The following is an 18116-nucleotide window of genomic DNA, read 5'->3' as shown; positions in this document are numbered from 1 at the left end:
TTACAATATCCCAGAAGTGAATTATGGCACAAGATGATACGGGTCAATTATCAGTTATGAGTTATTGGAGACGGAGGTATATGCGTATAGATTTGAACACAGAGACTCCTAAATGGATCCCTCCCTTTAATGTTCCCTTAATCTCACATCACCAAACCGTAGGCTTTAATCCAATCAGCAAAGAGCTTGTTCTCATTTACCCAGAAGGCTTGAGGGGCACATCATACATCCATGAGCCATGACAGGATGGGGTCTTTCACCCTACGTAATTTTTCTCAGCTTGAGTTTTCCCTCTTGTCCTCTTTAGAGACCTCCATTTGAAGGAACCTAGAAGGAAAGATGACGAAATAAGTCAATACCAGGCTTCAATGGATTTTTCTGCTTTAAGACACTAAAGCAATCTACATTTTATGATTGCTCAGAAATAATCCACTCATAGGATTATTATTTCAATTAAAACCAAGTTTATTTTTGGGTATAGTAATACCAGTGGAACCAATACGCTCTGAGACTTAACAACCCATTGACACGTTGTTTTGACAATAAGAGTACTGCTAATGAGGAAATATGTTCTTGGGGTCAAAGTTCATAGATGAGGTCATCCTAAGGTGGCACGAATGAACACAAAGTGTTCTAATGAAACATTCGGCTGTTAGTCAGATTTCCAATAGAGTTCCAACTCAAAACGTGAGTACTTTTAAAGCCAATCTCTTAAAAAGGGTCGCAGCATCTGTTGACGCAAAGCAATAACATTAGATCTCCTCGGATCCACCTCTTTTTGCAGGAAAGCACAGTTCATTCCTTTAATGTGAAGCATGCATGCCCTAAACCTGATGCCGCTGATTACTTCTGGGCAATTAAGCGCACTGATAGAATGATCTCAGTGTGACTTTGATGCTTGATCTGAAAAGAAGACAAGACAGAGAGGGGGAGAAACAGCGAGAAGCAGATGATGAGAGCGGAGAGTTATGTGATGTTCTGGCAGAGCTTGCAGACCCGGTCCATTGTCCAGGCTTGCAAAATCAGCACTACCCCATTCCTCTGGCCCAGTTAAGATGCTCTTTCTGCAAGCTGGCCGGTAGTGCACTCAGCTTCCTCGTTTTTCGTGATTGCCTGACATTTCTTTTCTCTTCTCTGCTGCCGGTGCTTCCTGCCAGATCTCCTTAATACCTCCGCCGACAAGGGTCCTGGTAATAACGCAGCTGCCTTTTTATTGATAATGTGTCACAGAATATCTCGGTGTCGTTATCGAACACTCAAGCAGCAGAATGGCATTTTCAGTGGGAAATAAGTAATCGATAGGGAACAGCAAATTAAGTAATAGCATTTTTGCGTCGATGCATATTACAGCTCAGTTAACAGCCTTCGGATCGGCAAGGCTCCGCGCTGCAGGATGAACAGATCAATCCGCGCACAGAGCTGTCGTCTCGCTTTGACAACATAATTAGTTATCATACAGAGAAACGTGTTTGAGGACAATATGAAAACCTCCCTCCGATATTCAGCTTATGGATCAGAACCACGAAGAGGCAGTCAGGGAAACCATGTGATCTGCTATGAGGAAAACAACTTTCTGAAAGTAAAGAGAGATGGATAACTGAGATGAAGGGTGTCAGCTGAGAAGAGATGATTTTGTTAATAGGAGGTCTGATGGGAAACGGGATACATCTATTTATGTATTCACATCATTTTGCTGTCAACCCTAGTTCACTTTGTTTTGTTTCTAAAATAGTAATTGTATTATTTTTAGGTAATCCTTGATTCTGATTGGTCAACTGAAACATTCTGTGGTCAAATAATTTTGTGTAATTATTTCTAAACAGTATTTTACGAAGCTCTAAGTCGTCTCTTGCAGCCTTGCTATAATAATTTCAAATCAGTATTTATGTCTTTATTTATAGCAGTGCAGTAAGCACAATTAGACATCATTGTCGTAAAATAAAACCCAACAGGGTCATCAAGACTCAATGCAAAGAATATCTAGTGACCTCCTGAATATGCATTATCCTTTACATGAAATGCAATTATGTTCACTTGTATACAGTTGAAGACAAAAGTTTACATACACCTTGCAGAATCTGCAAAATGTTAATTTTTTTTATTACAAAAATAAGAGGAATCATTCAAAATGCATGTTATTGTTTATGCAGTACTGACCTAAATAAGATCACACACAATTTCACAAAAAATACATTTACATATAGTCCACAAGAAAAAATAATTCTTAATACTGTGAGACTTGTTACCTGAATGATCCACAGCTGTGTGTTTTTTTTATTTATTTTTATTATTATTATTTAGTAATAGTTGTTAAGTCCGTTGTTTGTCCTGAACTGCCTGCTGTTCTTCAGAAAAAAAATCCTTTAGGTCCCACAAATTCTGTGGTTTGTCCCTTTCCAACAATGACTGTATGATTTTGAAATTCATCTTTTCACACTGAGGACAACTGAGGGACTCATATGCAACTATTACAGAAGGTTCAAACACTCACTGATGCTTCAGAAGGAACAACGATGCATTAAGAGCAGGGGGTGAAAACTTTTGAACAGTATGAAGATGTGTACATTTTTCTTATTTTGCCTAAATATCTTTTTTTTTTTTTTCATTTAGTACTGCCATTACATGTTTCCTAGAAGACAAAATAAGTCCCTGATCTTCAAATTCAAAAAGTTTTCAGGCGCCATCTCTTAATGCATCATTTTTCCCTCTGAAGCATCAATGAGCATATGAATAGTTGCATATGAGTCCCTCAGTTGTCCTTGGTAGGAAAAGATGGATCTTTTAATCATAAACATTGTTGGAAAGGGTTCAGTCTCAACATTTTGCAGTTTCTGCAAGGTGTATGCAAACTTTTGACTTCAAATGTAAATGTGATATTGTTATGTATTCACATAATGTATTCACACATTTTACTGTCAATCCTAATTCACTGTTTTGTTTCTAAAATGTTAATGGTATTATTTTATGATACTGTATTGATGTTTTTTGAGGAAAAAAGTTTAGGAATTACCTCCATATAGTGGACTTCTACGGTGCCCGCAAGTTTGAACTTCCAAAATGCAGTTTGAATTCAGTTTTAAAGGGCTTAAAACGATGAATAACAAGGAATAAACGATCAGTAATTTTCTAAAAAAAAAAAAAAAATGTATACTTTTAAACCTCAAATGCTGGTCTTGTCTAGCTCTGCCATCCGCATGCATACTCTGTGCAGTCCCATTCAAGACAATTAGGGTATGTCGAAAAACTTTTAGCTAATTTTCTCCTCCAACTTCAAAATCATCTTGCATAGCTGTTTTACCTTTTTTTTGTGAAAAACGTTTGACCTTCTTTGCACGTTCACTTTGTAAACACTGGGTCGGTACTTCTGCAGCGATGTAGGACAATTTTGAAGTTGGAGGAGAAAATGGGATGGGAGTTTTTCAGCATACCCTAACTGTACTGAACCAGAATGCACAATATTTTTTTAGAAAATGATCAATAGATAAGACCCTTATTCCTCAGCTGGGATCGTTTAGAGCCTTTTGAACTTGCAACTGCATTTTGGAAGTTCAAACTCGCGGGCACCATAGAAGTCCACTACATGGAGATAATGCCTGAAATGTTTTCCTCAAAAACAGGGTAGGCCAACTCGGAAGGAAATGTTCAAAAATAAAAATGTCACTTGTTTATAATGTCTAAAAAAGTTGCCTACCTATACCATGGGTCATAAATGAAACAAATCCATCTGTTTACACAGCAGCATGATTGTATTACATTAACAAATTTGACATTTTGTTTCACCCTTATGAACCGAGACATAGAATAATTCGGCTGCGTCTTTTTGATTCTCTAAATTGGATGCACATTATTCAAGGCTGTTTTCACCTCAACCATTGACCCAATCACGCTTAAATCATTTTATACACTAAAAACCCCTGTGTCTGTGACCTGCCCCGTCATCCACCTTATAACTGGAGAACGTGTGTCGAGCCTAAAACGTGTGTTGCACTTAATAAAGGAAGTGATGAACATCTGCGCCCTGTTCGATTACCTGCAGTACAGACGGGAAACATCACATTGAAGTGGAGCAGCCGCGCGTTCGCGAGTAGAGGCGCGTGTCACTCTCTCTCTCTCTCCAGAATTCAGTGGCGCTTTTGCAGAGTGTCAGACCAGCTCTGTGGAAATCATGTCTTTGAACACTATGAAGAAAAGGCTCCCCCAATAAACGTTAAAAAAGACGCCTGACTGGAACAAGCCTGTTTGAAGTTCACTCCATCATCTACTCAAGTGAAACACGCGAGGATGCGCAAGTCAATCGGAATCCTTTGTGCTTTGACTTTCCTGGTTTCGTGCAGCCGTGGGGCGAGAGTTGTGAGCGGTAAGTTTTAATTTGTTTAGTATAACGGTATTTTCATTCATAGAATTTCTTTCAGAATTGAAGTGAGAATAAATGTATTAAAATAAGCGGTAGTTTGTGGTAAAATGGTGCTCGACGGTAGTTTAAAGTGATAGTTCAGCCAAAAATATCATCATTCGGTCATCCTCAGGTTGTTTCAAACCTGTATGACTTTATTTGTTAGGCAGAAATTAGATATTACCGTTCACTTTCACTGTATGGAGAAAGTGAATGCTGACCAAAAGCATTTTAAGCCATTCTCGTTAATATCCTCTTTTGTACTGCACAGAAAAGTCATACAGTCAAACCAAAAATTATTCAGACACCAGATATAAATTTGGATATTCTTTTTACTAGTGGGTGTAGGACACTATAGCTCATTTATGTAAGTGAGCATAGCCAAAATTCTTCATACAGTGGACTACCAGTAAAAATCTGGGACCAAAAATTATTCAGACACTTTGACCTGGCCATGTTTCTTAAGTCTTTTTTCTTTAATTGCTAATGTGACCTTTTTACACCACAGACTGAATAAAATTAGGCATGGTAAGTGGTCATCAAAGTATGATAGTTGTGTAAATATTATCATACTAACAGTCCATACTTTTCTATCAAAGTAATCTGACATTATCAAGATGAATTTGTTCTGACACCGTTTAACGCTGAGTTCTTGTCATATTTTATTACCATTTTCTAAACTACAGTGAATGAACTATGATAATGTGAAAAATGTTGAAGGTGTCTGAATAAATTATTCAGATTAACTGTCTCTTTAAGTATTATTTTATACCCATTATCACACCAATAGTAAAGGATTTGTGTGTTTAAAAAGTTATATTTGCTTTAAGTAATTCTGATTTTTTTTTTTTCCACCTGTATAACTTCTTAAACTGAGTTTCCCTGCAGCAATCTGTTAGATGTGAAATAAACTTAGAAGCTATAACAAAATTGCATCACTTTTCATAATGCTTTTAAGTGCTCATTCTTAATCACATTTACTACTTTATTTTATATTTAAAGTATCTCTCAAAAAAATTCTAATAGCATTATAAAATCTTACAGATCAGCTTATAGCTTTCTTTTCCCCAAAGATGATTTGTTCTGAAAATAAAGCAATGGGATGAAAAAAGTAAATGATAAGTAGATTATGAAAGAAAAAAAAATGAGAGAGATAGTTAGATATAAAAACAGGTTTATCATACACATGTAAACTAAAAGGATGCACCAAGGGAAATTAAAATCAGTGATGAGATGATGAGATCGAGGTTTAATAAAGGTGACAAGAAGGTGGCGGTTTTGGAGAGCGGAAGTGCCAGAACCTTCCATGCTGGAGGGAGTAAAACTGTGGAGAACAGACAGGAATTGAGGAAGAAAGCTAAGGAAGCTGGTTGAGAAAATGCTGAGTCCAGTTTTCCCCCAGTTAAACCCAGCCCATTACTGGGCTCAGATTGATGATATAGCAGATCTGGACCAAGCAATTATTTAAAGTACCTCCCGGGCAGAGAGCTAATGTTATTATTAGACTTTTAACAGTCTGTGTATTAATCACAGATCTCTTCGCTGAGGCTATCAGTGTATCTTAAGTGTTTTCTATAATGGAAGTGCTTTGTTTATGATTTAATAATAATTCCATGCATTTTCCCCTCTTAGCTTGCAAGCCTTTTTAGCATGTTAACTAAGCGTTTTAAACATCTATCGCTCTACTAGAGCAAATGTCATGCAGAACAAGAAATCGCTAAAAATACAGTATGAATTTTGTGTTTACAGGTCAGACAGTGTGTCAGGGCAGTCCTGAGCAGCCGTGCTACAAGATCGCTTACTTCAGGGAAGTGTCGAGTCGTGTTGCATTCTGGGAGGCTCAGCATGCGTGTGAAATGGATGGTGGTTCATTGCTGAGCATTGAGAACACAGCAGAGCAGAAGCACATCGAACATCTTCTGCGGGAACTGAGCGTCTCCACTTCTATCAGTGCTTCCGGTGGGTCGGGCATCACAGATGGAGACTTCTGGATCGGGTTGACACGTGTGGAGGACGAGACCGCACAGGAGCCTGGAAGTTTTGCTTCGTGTCCTAACCTGTACAGATGGACAGATGGAAGTGTCTCACAGTTTAGGTGAGGTGTGATTGATCTGGGGCCTGTTCAAAGCAGAGATTTACATTACAAAACAGTCATAAAAATTAGCACTTCTTTTCTACAGAAACTGGTATGCTGATGAACCATCTTGTGGAGGAGAAGCTTGCGTGGTGATGTATCATCAGCCCACAGCTCTCGCCGGGCCTGGTGGGCCGTATCTTTATCAATGGAATGATGACAGGTGCAATATGAAGCACAATTTCATCTGCAAGTATGAACCAGGTAGGTAATTTGCACTGTTTATGTTTAGAGATCAAAAACTGACCTGATTAACATGAGTGCAAGTGGTTTAGCTTACAACGTCTGTTATATTGTTCTGAGCAGAAAGTTACCTGGTAAAAGTGCAGAGCGACAAGCCTGGAGGGCCTGATGTTGGTAAGCAGCCAGTTGTCAAATCCGTCATCGTTTGCGTTAAAGAGTTACTGATGTGTTGACACTAATCTGTTAATCTTCCCTTTAGATCTTTCCTCAGAAGAACAAGAGGAGAGGAGACCGTCTCCTGTCGATCAGGACGAGAACCCTCAACTTATAATGCCAGGGCCCTCAAGTAACATTAGATTTTAAATTCTTAAAGGAATATTCAGTTTTACATAGAAGTTAAGCTCAATCGACAGCATTTGTGGCATAATACTGATTACCAGAAAAGTTACTAAAGACTTCTCCCTATTCTTTAAACAAGTAATGATCTGGGCTACTGTAAATGGAAGTGAATGAGCCCAGTCTGTACATTTTTCAGTAAAAGACTTAAAATATATGTAGGTTAGATGTTAGATTTTAGTGTGACAAAACTACTTACTAACCTTTTCTGTGTAAAGTTACTAGTTTTGTAAGTCATGACAACAGAATGCTTTAAACATTAAAACCTAAAATAACTGTTAAAATAATTAATTAATTAGTTTTATAAGACAAATAAGTTTTAAAAATATGAAAATCTTGACCCCAAACATTTGAATGGTAATGTACATTAATTATTATGTACAGAACTGTTTAAAAGTTTGGGATCAGTAAGATTTTTTTTTTTAAAGAAATTCATATTTTTATTCATTAAATTGCTTTAAATTGATCAAAAGTGATATTAAAGGCATTTATGTTACAAACAATTTCTATTTCAAATACGTTGTTCTTGTGAACTCTGTTCGTCAAAGAATCATGAAAAAATGTATCACTGTTTCCACAAAAATATTGATAATAATAAAAAACATTAATAAGAAAAAAACATGACTTGAGCACCAAATCAGCATGTTAGAATTAAAATATATAATGTGTAACTGAAGACTACGCTGTAAAAAAAAACAATTTGTTGAGTCAACTTAAAATAATTTGTTACCTGGCTGCCTTAAAATTTTACGTTCAGTCAACTCAAAAAAACGTTTATTCAACTTGAAATGTTAAGTTGAGTTGATTCAACTTAAAAATTTAGGCCAGCTGGGTTACCTTGCTTTTAAGTTTAACAAACACAAATATCTAAGTTGTCACTTAGTACAACTTAACATTTCAAGTTGACTAAACTTACTTGAGTTGACTGAACTTAAAATTTTAAGGCAGCAGGGTAACAAATTATTTTAAGTTGACTCAACAAATTGTGTTTTTTGTTTTTTACAGTGTAGTAATAGCTGCTGACAATTCAGCTTCAGCTGTATTGCGGTCAACACAGAAAATCTGTATTAAAATACAAAACAGTCGTAATAACATTTCAGAATATTACTGTTTTTACTGTATTTTTGAGCAAATAAGTATGGAAGCCTGTTTCTGCCACTGAATAAAAAATAAAAAAAGTAAATACGACATTTTCTCTCACAATTCTGTCATTTTTTCTCGCAGTTGCAAATTTATATCTCGCAATTCTTACTTTTTGTCTCTGAATTGTGAGAAGTAAACTCACAATTGCGAGTTATAAAATCAGAATAGTGAAATATAAACTTGCAGTTGCAAGTTCTATAGTCAGAACTGCAAGATATAAACAATTCTGAGAAGAAAGGTCACAATTGCAAGATGTGAAGTCAGAATTGTGTGATATAAACTTGCAATTGCGAGATATAAAGTCAGAATTTCGAGATATGAACTCGCAATTCTTATAATGACTTATAATTCACATTTCGAGTTTATATTTAAAAATTCTAAGAAAAAAAAAGTCTGAATTGCGAGATACAAACATGCAATTCTGAAAAATATCTTGCAGTTCTTACTTTATAACTCACAATTGCAAGTTCATATCATGCAATTTTGACTTTCATGCAATTGCATTTTAACTTTTTTATTTAGTGGCGGAAACAAGCTTCCATACATGAGAAAAAACAAACAAACAAAAAAAAAAATTTACAGATGCCTCTTGAATGGAAATGCAAGTTCTTTTATAAACTATAACCTTCACATTTTTGCTTTTAAATCAGCATTAAACCACAAATTCTGTCCATCGATTCTGTCACTTTTATTGAACGCAGAATTCCTTTAACTCAAAATAAATGCTTGTATGCAAATAGAGTCAAAGTGTTTTTTTTTCCTTTCCCAGGTATGCTGCTAATCTACGTGATTATCCCTACCATCCCTCTCCTCTTGCTGATCCTGGTGGCTTCAGGAACGTGCTGTTTCCAGATGTTAAGCAAGAGGTGAGCCATTAAGATCAAATCACTGTAAACGCTGTCAGACTAATGGTAATGCGCTGTCCTATTATGCACAGTATCATCCAAATACCGCGACACATCAGGAAGTCAGTGTCTCGCTAACAGCCTCTGCGTCTTGATTAATCAAGTTTTCAGCTCACTAGCCGAGATCTGACACCATCCTCCATTTTTCTCACTAACTCAGAGGTTTTACCGTGATTAATTAGATTCAGCTGTTTATAACTGTGCCCAGCAAAACAGCTTAGACGGTACTAATCACCATCAACACGGTTATTATAGCACGCATTTGGCATATTTGAAGGGGGGAGGGGTTTGTCTACCGCATTACGTCACACTGCATTGGAGACAGAGTCCAACTCGACTTCTTTTCCCATCAATATCCCGATCGACATGGAACTGCTGAAGCAAGACGTTCCCGTCCTCCGCTCCCGCCCCTCGAGATCTCTCTTTAACCCTCAGCTCGTGCTTGGCAAGACATTATGTAGTGGCTTGTTTGTGTAATTTATTATGTTTATACAGCTGACGCTCCCACAGAGTGATGTCTTTTTAACATATTTCCAATCACTGTGGCAGACGAGGGGATTCTCAGACAATGCATTTAATCACTGGCAATGACCGAGCGTTCTCTATTCGGTAAAAGGCTTCTTGGAGCGAATTCAAAGCTTTTGGATAAACGTCTTAACTCCTTAACAGATGATGCTTCTCTGTTTTACGATGTTTGCCACTTGCTCTCATGATTAGATACCATCATAAGACCAAGAGGAGTCACATAACAGCTGCTTTGCTTCGGTCTGCTTATTGTGCATACCTTTAAATGCTTTGTGCTATAAAACTATCCCAGTAAAACTCAACAAATTATGTAAAAATCAAAGGCAACATGGAGATTCAGGGAAATTTGGCCTGTTTACAGTGCACACACAAGCAATACATACATGTGCTCATATTAACAGATTACAAAACAACACCAAAAAACTAATTTAAAAAATACTTTTAAGTATTTAAATCTTAGAAGTTTATTAAGATCATTCTTTTTAACCCACAATAATATTTCAATTAGTAAGCTTAATATACATAAAATCATAATTTATTGGGTACTTTCATTTGGGAGTTGGCTGTCCTGAACCCTCATCCCTAAATTTCAATTTATGAAAACGATATTGAAATATTTTTTGTTGTTGTTGTTGTTTTTAAAAGTATCTTTTTGATTCTTTTAGAAAGTGAAGTTTAAAAAAAAATCTTTTATATTTTCTTTGGAAATTATGAAACTTTATGAAAAGAAAATGTGTATGTTTTAAGTTCTAATGCATTGGCTGAGACTGATTTTAACTACACCCCTACATTTATGATGAGTAAATATTCCTGTGTCCCCCTCTCTCATAGCTACATGGTGTGAGTAGATAGGCCCTATCATTTTGAGGTAAATGTGTTCAAAAGTCTGAAAAATCTGTGTGTATCTTTAAGGGAGGGCACTTTTTTGGGAGTTATTCCATAACATTTAGTTTTTATGTGTGTACAGCTTTTTAGAACTGTGCTAGCTAACCATGTGCTGATTAGCATCTTTGAGCTACGTTCAAAAGTATCTAAAATTGTCACTACTGAAACAGTCACAACTGAAATATTTGGTGTTTCAGTAGTGACATCTTTGTTTTTAAGGTGTTATTCCATAAATTTGTCACTACCGAAACGTGATTGTTTCAAAAATAAAGTATACTGAATGATCAACTAAGATGTTATGATAATTTTTGGTTCAGTGTATATTTAATATAATTTAATCCTTAACTTTGAAATCAGCATGATCAACTTATTGCCTAAAAAACTGGACTCAAAAACAAATCTCATAAATTACACTTGAATTATTGTAAAAAATGTAATTATTATTTATTTACCTGGAAAAATAAATAATAAAATAGCAAAAATATATATTAACAATGTAGATGTAAGCAAAATCTTAATAGGTCAATATAACCCTTCTAATTAAATTATATATTACTGTTTCGGTAGTGACAAATTTAGGCAGAGGACAAATATTCCAAAACTTTGGAAAAAACAATATGAAAATTAACTGCATATTTACTAGAAATGTATGCTTTGGATATTTCAAGATGTTTCCAACTCTGACTTCAGACCAATTCTGTAGAATGGCCCATATATTAACACATCTACCCATAGAGGGTGCATATAAGGGTGCATATTTCATTCAAAAATAAATTGTCATCGTCATCATCATCTCACCCTCGTATCATTCCGAAACTGTATGTTTTTTTTTTGATTAATTACTTAAATACATTAAAAATAAGTACATTTTATTTAATACATTTTATTTTTATTTATTTTTATTTTTTTTTACAGTAAACCACGGACCAAAACGAGCGTAAACCAATCAACTCTCTGGATTTCCAAGACGCCAAAGATAGACAGTGGCATGGAGGTTTAAAGAATCATCTCCACGATTCAAACACCTCCATTTTTCTGGCTTTGTCATCTATGTTGCTTTATCACCAACGCGTTCGTCCGGTGGTTAGTTTAGTGTGATTTAGTAATACTAGTCGAAAACGCGCAACACCGGCAGAGCAGATAAACACATCGAATTTCTGTACAAATGTTGTGCTTAAAGCTGCTCCTCAGCCTCTCATAGTTTCTTAAAGAGACAGTTCACCCAAAAATGAATATTCTGTCATTAATTACTCATCTTCATGTTGTTCCAAACCTGTAAGACCTTTGTTCATCTTCGGAACACAAATACAGATATTTGTCCTGAAATCCAAGAGCTTTCTGACCCTGCACAGACAGCGACGCAACTGACACAGTCAAGGCCCATAAAGGTAGAAAGGACATCGATGAAATATTTCTGGGCCTTGAATGTGTCGGTTGCATTGCATTGTTTATGCAGGGTCACAAAGCTCTCGAATTTCATCAAAAATATCTTAACTTGGGTTCCTAAGATAAACTTACAGGTTTGGAACAACATGATCAACATAATTAATGACAGAATTGTCATTTTTAGGTGAACTATCCCTTTAAGTCTATGAGTTTCCTGTTCACTCCCATGACCTTATTCTCCATTTCAGGTTTCTTGTCAGATAGTCTGACCTAAACCTACTGAGGGCTGTTTAGGGAGGGTGAATATTAATTGGCAGTAAACACAGTGAGCAATTAAATTACTGTAATTAAAACAAGTACAAGTGGGAACCACATAAAAAGAGGAATTAAGTGTTCCTTCTGACAGCGAATAGGGTCACACATACTGTAGCTAGTGACACAGTTAAGAAATGAATCACTAAAGAGCATAAAAGGACTAAAAGGTTTTTAGAGAATTAGACTAATTAATGTCTCATTCAAGAATGAGTGGCCTCTTTAATCTCAGACGTTTCTCATGTATTGCCAATGATGGCACAATAGTTGTGTGCATACAATTGATTATTTAGTAGCAAAAGATTTATTTTGAAACATACGCGATCATTGGCTTATATAGTGACTGTTCTGCTCTGCAGCTTATGAGGACGTTGTCATAAAAAATGAAGAATTCATAAAAAATGTACATATTTTTTGTATGATGTGACTGCAAAGCTGCTTTAAGCTGCCACTGTTATATACGCAGTTTTTTGCATGTGAATATTTTATCATGTCCTTTTACAATACTACATATAGAAAATATCAAAGCTAAAAAGTATTAAACTGGTTTGCATCATAGTGATATTGTATCAGATACCGAAATTAGTCAGTTAGACGTCTGTACAGGAAGATGTGTTACTGTGAGCGTGTGTTTGAATTCAAATGTGCTGTTAATACTTTTTATATTTTTGAGATAGGAATTGGACGTGTACAATGGATTAAAAATATTTAATTGCGAAGATGTTTTAGTATGTTTTTATGATGTACAATTTCTTTGTAGCACCACTTAAATGCTTAATCACAAACAGAAACAATCTTTTGAGTTAGTGGATTTATTTTGAAATCCGTTTTGTGATTCATCACTGACAAAAAGCATGTAGGTTCTTATCGATAAACAACTCTTAATGTGATTAGCAGATATTGCGTATGAATAGCATTAACATTATTAACTTCCTTATCTAAGTTATTTTGCAAGAAAAACACCTTGAATACACAGATCAAAGCTTGTATCTACAGAATTCCTACTAGCAATTACAGCATTTGTATTTGTTTATGAGAAACACAGTTGTGGCCATGAGTTTAAATAGACAAAGAGATCAGAAAGCTTTCAGGGGGTCCAGCTGGCAGGCAGAGTTAGAGCCAGACATGAGACAAATGAACTGGACCGCATTAACACCGAAAAGATGTGGTACTTTGTATGCGATTTACCCTGGTCTGCAATTAGTGACAGCATAGACTTTAAAGCACACTGCTAATTACGGAGCCAATTAAACTAATCAGTCCTCTGCTTCGACAGGAGAACTCACGTCACACACTCAGGATCTGGTAATTATAGATATGACTGTAATCACTACTCTGGAGGCACAGGGTAGAATTAAAGAAACAAACCCTTTCCCATCTGGAGAGGGGGGTGATTTTAGCCTATTAGAGATACACAACACAAGCATCTCATTCTACACCCAACCAAGATCTAAACAGCTCTTCACATCGCTCTAGCAGAACTGGAATACGGTTAGTTTATAATGGAAATGGGGAGGTTTACCCTCACCCCATCCTTCAAGCTGTCATCTAAATGTCAAAAACGATAAATACTAATCATTGGGGTTATGATAATGATAATCAGTGTTTGTAATTGCAATCAGGTGAGGTTTTAAATCTTTGTGATGATGGATCGCCTTCATTAATCAATTTAGTATTAAAGAGTGTAAAAATGCTATGGTAAAAACAAAAAATGTGCACTATCCACCTAATTTTTCAGCCATTTGTAATGGTTCTAGTCTTATTTTTAGCTGTACAAACTCGTTTTGATGCTTGATATTGCAAACAGGTGTGTCTTACTATATTATTTTAATGGGTTATATTAATTACGAAAACACTGGTTTGCAGAGCAAACCGTTTTACATTTTACTGCTCTTTGTTATTCTTTTCTGTACAGCGGCGAATGAACCGGAAGTCTCGCACATTCCAGTGTCATTCGCTTTTAGTTATTTTTAGTTCTACAAAATCGCTCGTTTTGCTACTTCATATTATAAACTGGTGTGTCTTACCATATTATTTTAATGTGTTATATTAATTATGAATACCATGGCTTGTTGTGCAAACAGTCTTATCGGTTACTGCACGTTGTTATTTTTCCGTTGCCTACAGCAGCTAATGAACGCAAGTCTGGCACATTCACATAAAACGGCTTACTTCCGGGTTGAAAAATAAGGTGGATATACTGTGAATGTACTGTAATAAATCAAACCGTGCTTCTAATGTAATTTTACTGTAAAATGCTGTTGAATTTAGTTTTTGGAAGTGAAAAACAAACCATTTGGTTTATGGTAAAAACAATTCTTAGATTTGTCTTATTAATTGTGTACCTTAGGGGTTTATGTTACATCTATGTTGCTAAATTAATATTAATATTGCATTATTTTAGTTACCATAATGGTGTTTTGTATTCGTTACAGTTGCATTACAAATTGCAATTTCAAGATAACACTAACAGTAAAATGTGAAATTTAAAGTTTAGCAATACGCAACAATATTCAGTTCACTGTAAAATGATTTTTCAAAGTTATTTTTCTAAAAATAATTGGAGTAATGTTACCTTTTATGAGAAAATAGCCTTTTTAAGTCTTTTTACTTCAAACTACTTATGCTTCTTTGTAATATGTGCAATTAACTAGCAATTTCTGAGTGAAAACTATTTCAACACAAATTTAACAGTCTTTAGAAGTGAGAAACAACATATCACCTTAGTTTACAGTGAAAAACATCAGCTTTTTCTTATTTATGGTTTCTACCCTTCTCAAGGAGTTTGATTGACAGGCGAGCTGACCAATCATAACGCCGAATCTGCCATTTTGTCCGACAAACTAACCAGACAGGAGAGTCGATTAACATCGGTGAACTTGAACTTGAAGAAAGGTACGTCCTTACGTCTTTTCGTGGTTGAAACTAGATACCTTCTGATGTAAATTCATGATTAATTTGTTCTATAACTAGTTAAGAGGAAGAAATGAGGAAAAGAGCTGCTACACTGATCTGACACGACATATTAAAGAGCCACAAAACGGTATTTATTGTTTAAATTTCTTACAAAATGATAACATTTGAAAGCTCAGACTTTGTTTAAACCAAAAACCAACATGCTCTGTCTGGTCTATTGGCGCGTTATCAGTTTTCTCTTTGCTCCAAGATGTATTTTTCCACTGTGTTAGAACATTATGTGTGCTGTGAGAGCGGCACGGCTTGTCAGACATAGCAACAGTAACAAACTAAATGTTTTTTTCCTTTCCCATATATCATTGCAGTGTTAAAATCCATTGTTTAAAAATTATTTGTATATATTTGTAATTTGTATTGGAATTTTTGTAGAAAACTTGACAATGTTCAAAAGGAAACAAAAAGTAGGCTGTATATTGTTTTTAATCGTAAATTTTGCCTCAATGCAATCTGTAAAACCCAAAATTCTATTATTATTATTTTTACAGTCATATGTGTCAGTTTTATTTAATTCACATGAAATTGAATGTAGGAGACATAATCAGCATAGACATTGAGGGAGACGTCCAATATTCAGAGTACTGTTTAATCAACGTGGGTTTTCAATAACAGATTATTTAATTTTGAATAAAACCAATTTTAATAGAAGCCTACCGCTACTATCTAGCATCAAACAATGCATCTGTAACAATTTGCTGCTGCATAAGCTTTAGCCAAAAGTGAAATTAAAAAGCACTGCAAAGCACAAATGATTAACAATTTGGGCAGATGTTTTATTATACATCAAGGTTACAAATGTTAATAAAGACAACGTCTTTTAGCTTTAAAAGTCATATTAACCAAAAGCAATGCATTAGTACATAATCTGAGAGCATTGTAGCTAATTAAAACTCCTGCAGGCAATCAAGGTCTTATTTGTGATCCCCACAACCTCTCAACCAGCGTGACATCTTACGCCCATTACAGTAGCTATCCCAGGTGTCCCTGCAGACACAAAGAACAACGTCACCATCATGTCAAAAATGCACATGCACAACAGATCAATAAACTTACGATAGACAAAGCTTGAGGCCAAATCTTTAAAGGGACAAGCAACCTTTGTTAATGTGACAAATGGGCTTTGTCAGTTGTGCCCAAGGATATATGCAATGAATATTTACCATGCTTTCAGTCCTTCGGCTTTCACAATGATCTTTGCACATGCAACTGAAGCTTTCAGGTCATCCTGAAGCAAATCTATCAGATGGGAAGCATGTATAAACAAAAATGGTATGTGTAAGTTTAAAAGCATAGATACAGTAGGATCAACAAGTATATTTTACTTTTTTCCCAGATTTTTTTTTTTATACACGTTTTTCCCCATTATAAACTATATTCTCAGCGTAACACTTCTGAAAGTTATATGTAAGTGATATTTAGTATACTGTTAAAAAAAAAGTTTTTTGGTCACATGAAATCCATTTAAATGTGTAACATACCTGAACAGGGAATGTTGCACTTGTTCTTTCCACCTGGAGTGCCATCATCGCACCATTTGAAACTATTTATCTGGAAAATCCCATAGTCTTTCCCGGTATCAGCCGTACGCACTCGGTGAGTCTTAAACCTGCTTTCCCAGTAGGCCGTGCACACATCTTTTGAAATTAAGTTTACATTCAAAAGGAATAAAAACACATTATGACCAGTTTTACAATACATTGCACTTTTTAAATGCATCTAGCTAATTAATACATATAAATCAGGCATGTCAAACAACAATAACAAAGTACTCACAGTTGCCAAGTGAGAATCCCTCAAAGCCATCAAGTCCTTGTGTCTTGAAGATACGGACAACATCACAGCGACCCAGCCTGCGGCTCTCACACGAGCCAAGCCACATCAGACACAAGACCACAATAGCCACCCTCATATCTGCACTGCTGCTCAGAAAATCACTTCCAATAACTACTGTCTGAAGAGGAGTTCAGATGGAGAGTGGAAGCTGCTGAGTGGGATTATTTATAAGTCAAATGAAAGGTCTGTGTCGCAACCAATTTTTCACAAGTGCATGTTGTTTGCAGTTGCTTCAGATATGGCTGCTGAGGCAATAACTGATTTTGGGGCCCAGGGTATCTGAAGGATTTTTAAAGCTCAAAAGCTCAAATTTAAGACTTTTTAAGATCTGCACAAATAAAATTAATATGAGTAGGGTAGCGCAATGTCTATGGTAACAAACTGTAAAATGACTAAAAAGCATGATTAACGGTTCAAATATTGATTTTCACAAAAACAAAGTTTTATGAAATGCTAAACTTTTTAGCCTTTAAACCATTTTTAAGAAAATGGATGGGTCAACAGTATCACTTATTACATATTAATTTAAACAATTATCAATTAGTTATTATAATAATTAAATAACATATAAGCATATGTTACTGTCTTAATTGTTTAGATTTGTTTAATGCATTATCTTGTCAATCCACCAGTTCACATTACAACTCTGTGTGTTTGCAGCATAAAAATATGGGTTGATTTTCACAATGGTCTTGACAAAAACTGCATACAGGCTTATTAAAAATGTAAATAAATTCTCTGCCAGCACGTGGCACTTTTGGAACGGCAGAAATATGGCGGTTTCCCCGTTAACGGCTGTATACAAACCAGGCGCAGCGCTAATCATTAAACCATATCGCAATTCTACGGAAGCCCTATTCTGCCACTGAATTAAAAAGGTTATTGCAACTTTTTATCTCACAGTTCTGACTTTTTTCCTCAGAATTGCATGATATAAACTCACAATTGCAAGTTATACGTCAGAATTGCGTGATATAAACTAACAATTCTGACTTTTTTCTCAGAATTGCATGATACAAACTCACAATTCTGACTTTTTTCTCAGAAT

At 35.5% G+C, this 18116-nt stretch overlaps 2 protein-coding genes across 2 annotated transcripts; one reads left to right on the top strand and one right to left on the bottom strand.

Annotated features, from left to right (window-relative positions):
• Positions 1-3989: 3989 nt before the first annotated feature.
• On the top strand, positions 3990-12976 carry chodl (chondrolectin). The gene is made up of 7 exons (XM_051098198.1): positions 3990-4357; positions 6143-6488; positions 6574-6731; positions 6834-6884; positions 6970-7056; positions 9019-9115; positions 11480-12976. The coding sequence occupies exons 1-7, from the start codon at positions 4282-4284 to the stop codon at positions 11562-11564; spliced, it is 900 nt and encodes a 299-aa protein (XP_050954155.1). The 5' UTR covers positions 3990-4281; the 3' UTR covers positions 11565-12976.
• Positions 12977-15805: 2829 nt separating this feature from the next.
• On the bottom strand, positions 15806-17219 carry lyz (lysozyme). Its single transcript, XM_051098200.1, has 4 exons — positions 17009-17219; positions 16714-16869; positions 16396-16471; positions 15806-16219 (listed from the first exon to the last, which is right to left on the bottom strand). Exons 1-4 carry the CDS (start codon positions 17142-17144, stop codon positions 16147-16149), a joined length of 441 nt encoding a protein of 146 aa, XP_050954157.1. The 5' UTR covers positions 17145-17219; the 3' UTR covers positions 15806-16146.
• Between the last annotated feature and the right edge of the window lie 897 nt (positions 17220-18116).

Source organism: Labeo rohita, chromosome 24 (assembly GCF_022985175.1).
Source record: "Labeo rohita strain BAU-BD-2019 chromosome 24, IGBB_LRoh.1.0, whole genome shotgun sequence".
Classification (NCBI taxonomy): Eukaryota; Metazoa; Chordata; class Actinopteri; order Cypriniformes; family Cyprinidae; genus Labeo; species Labeo rohita.
The sequence above is the reverse complement of the archived record's forward strand: the minus strand, read 5'-3'. Positions and strand labels throughout refer to the sequence as shown.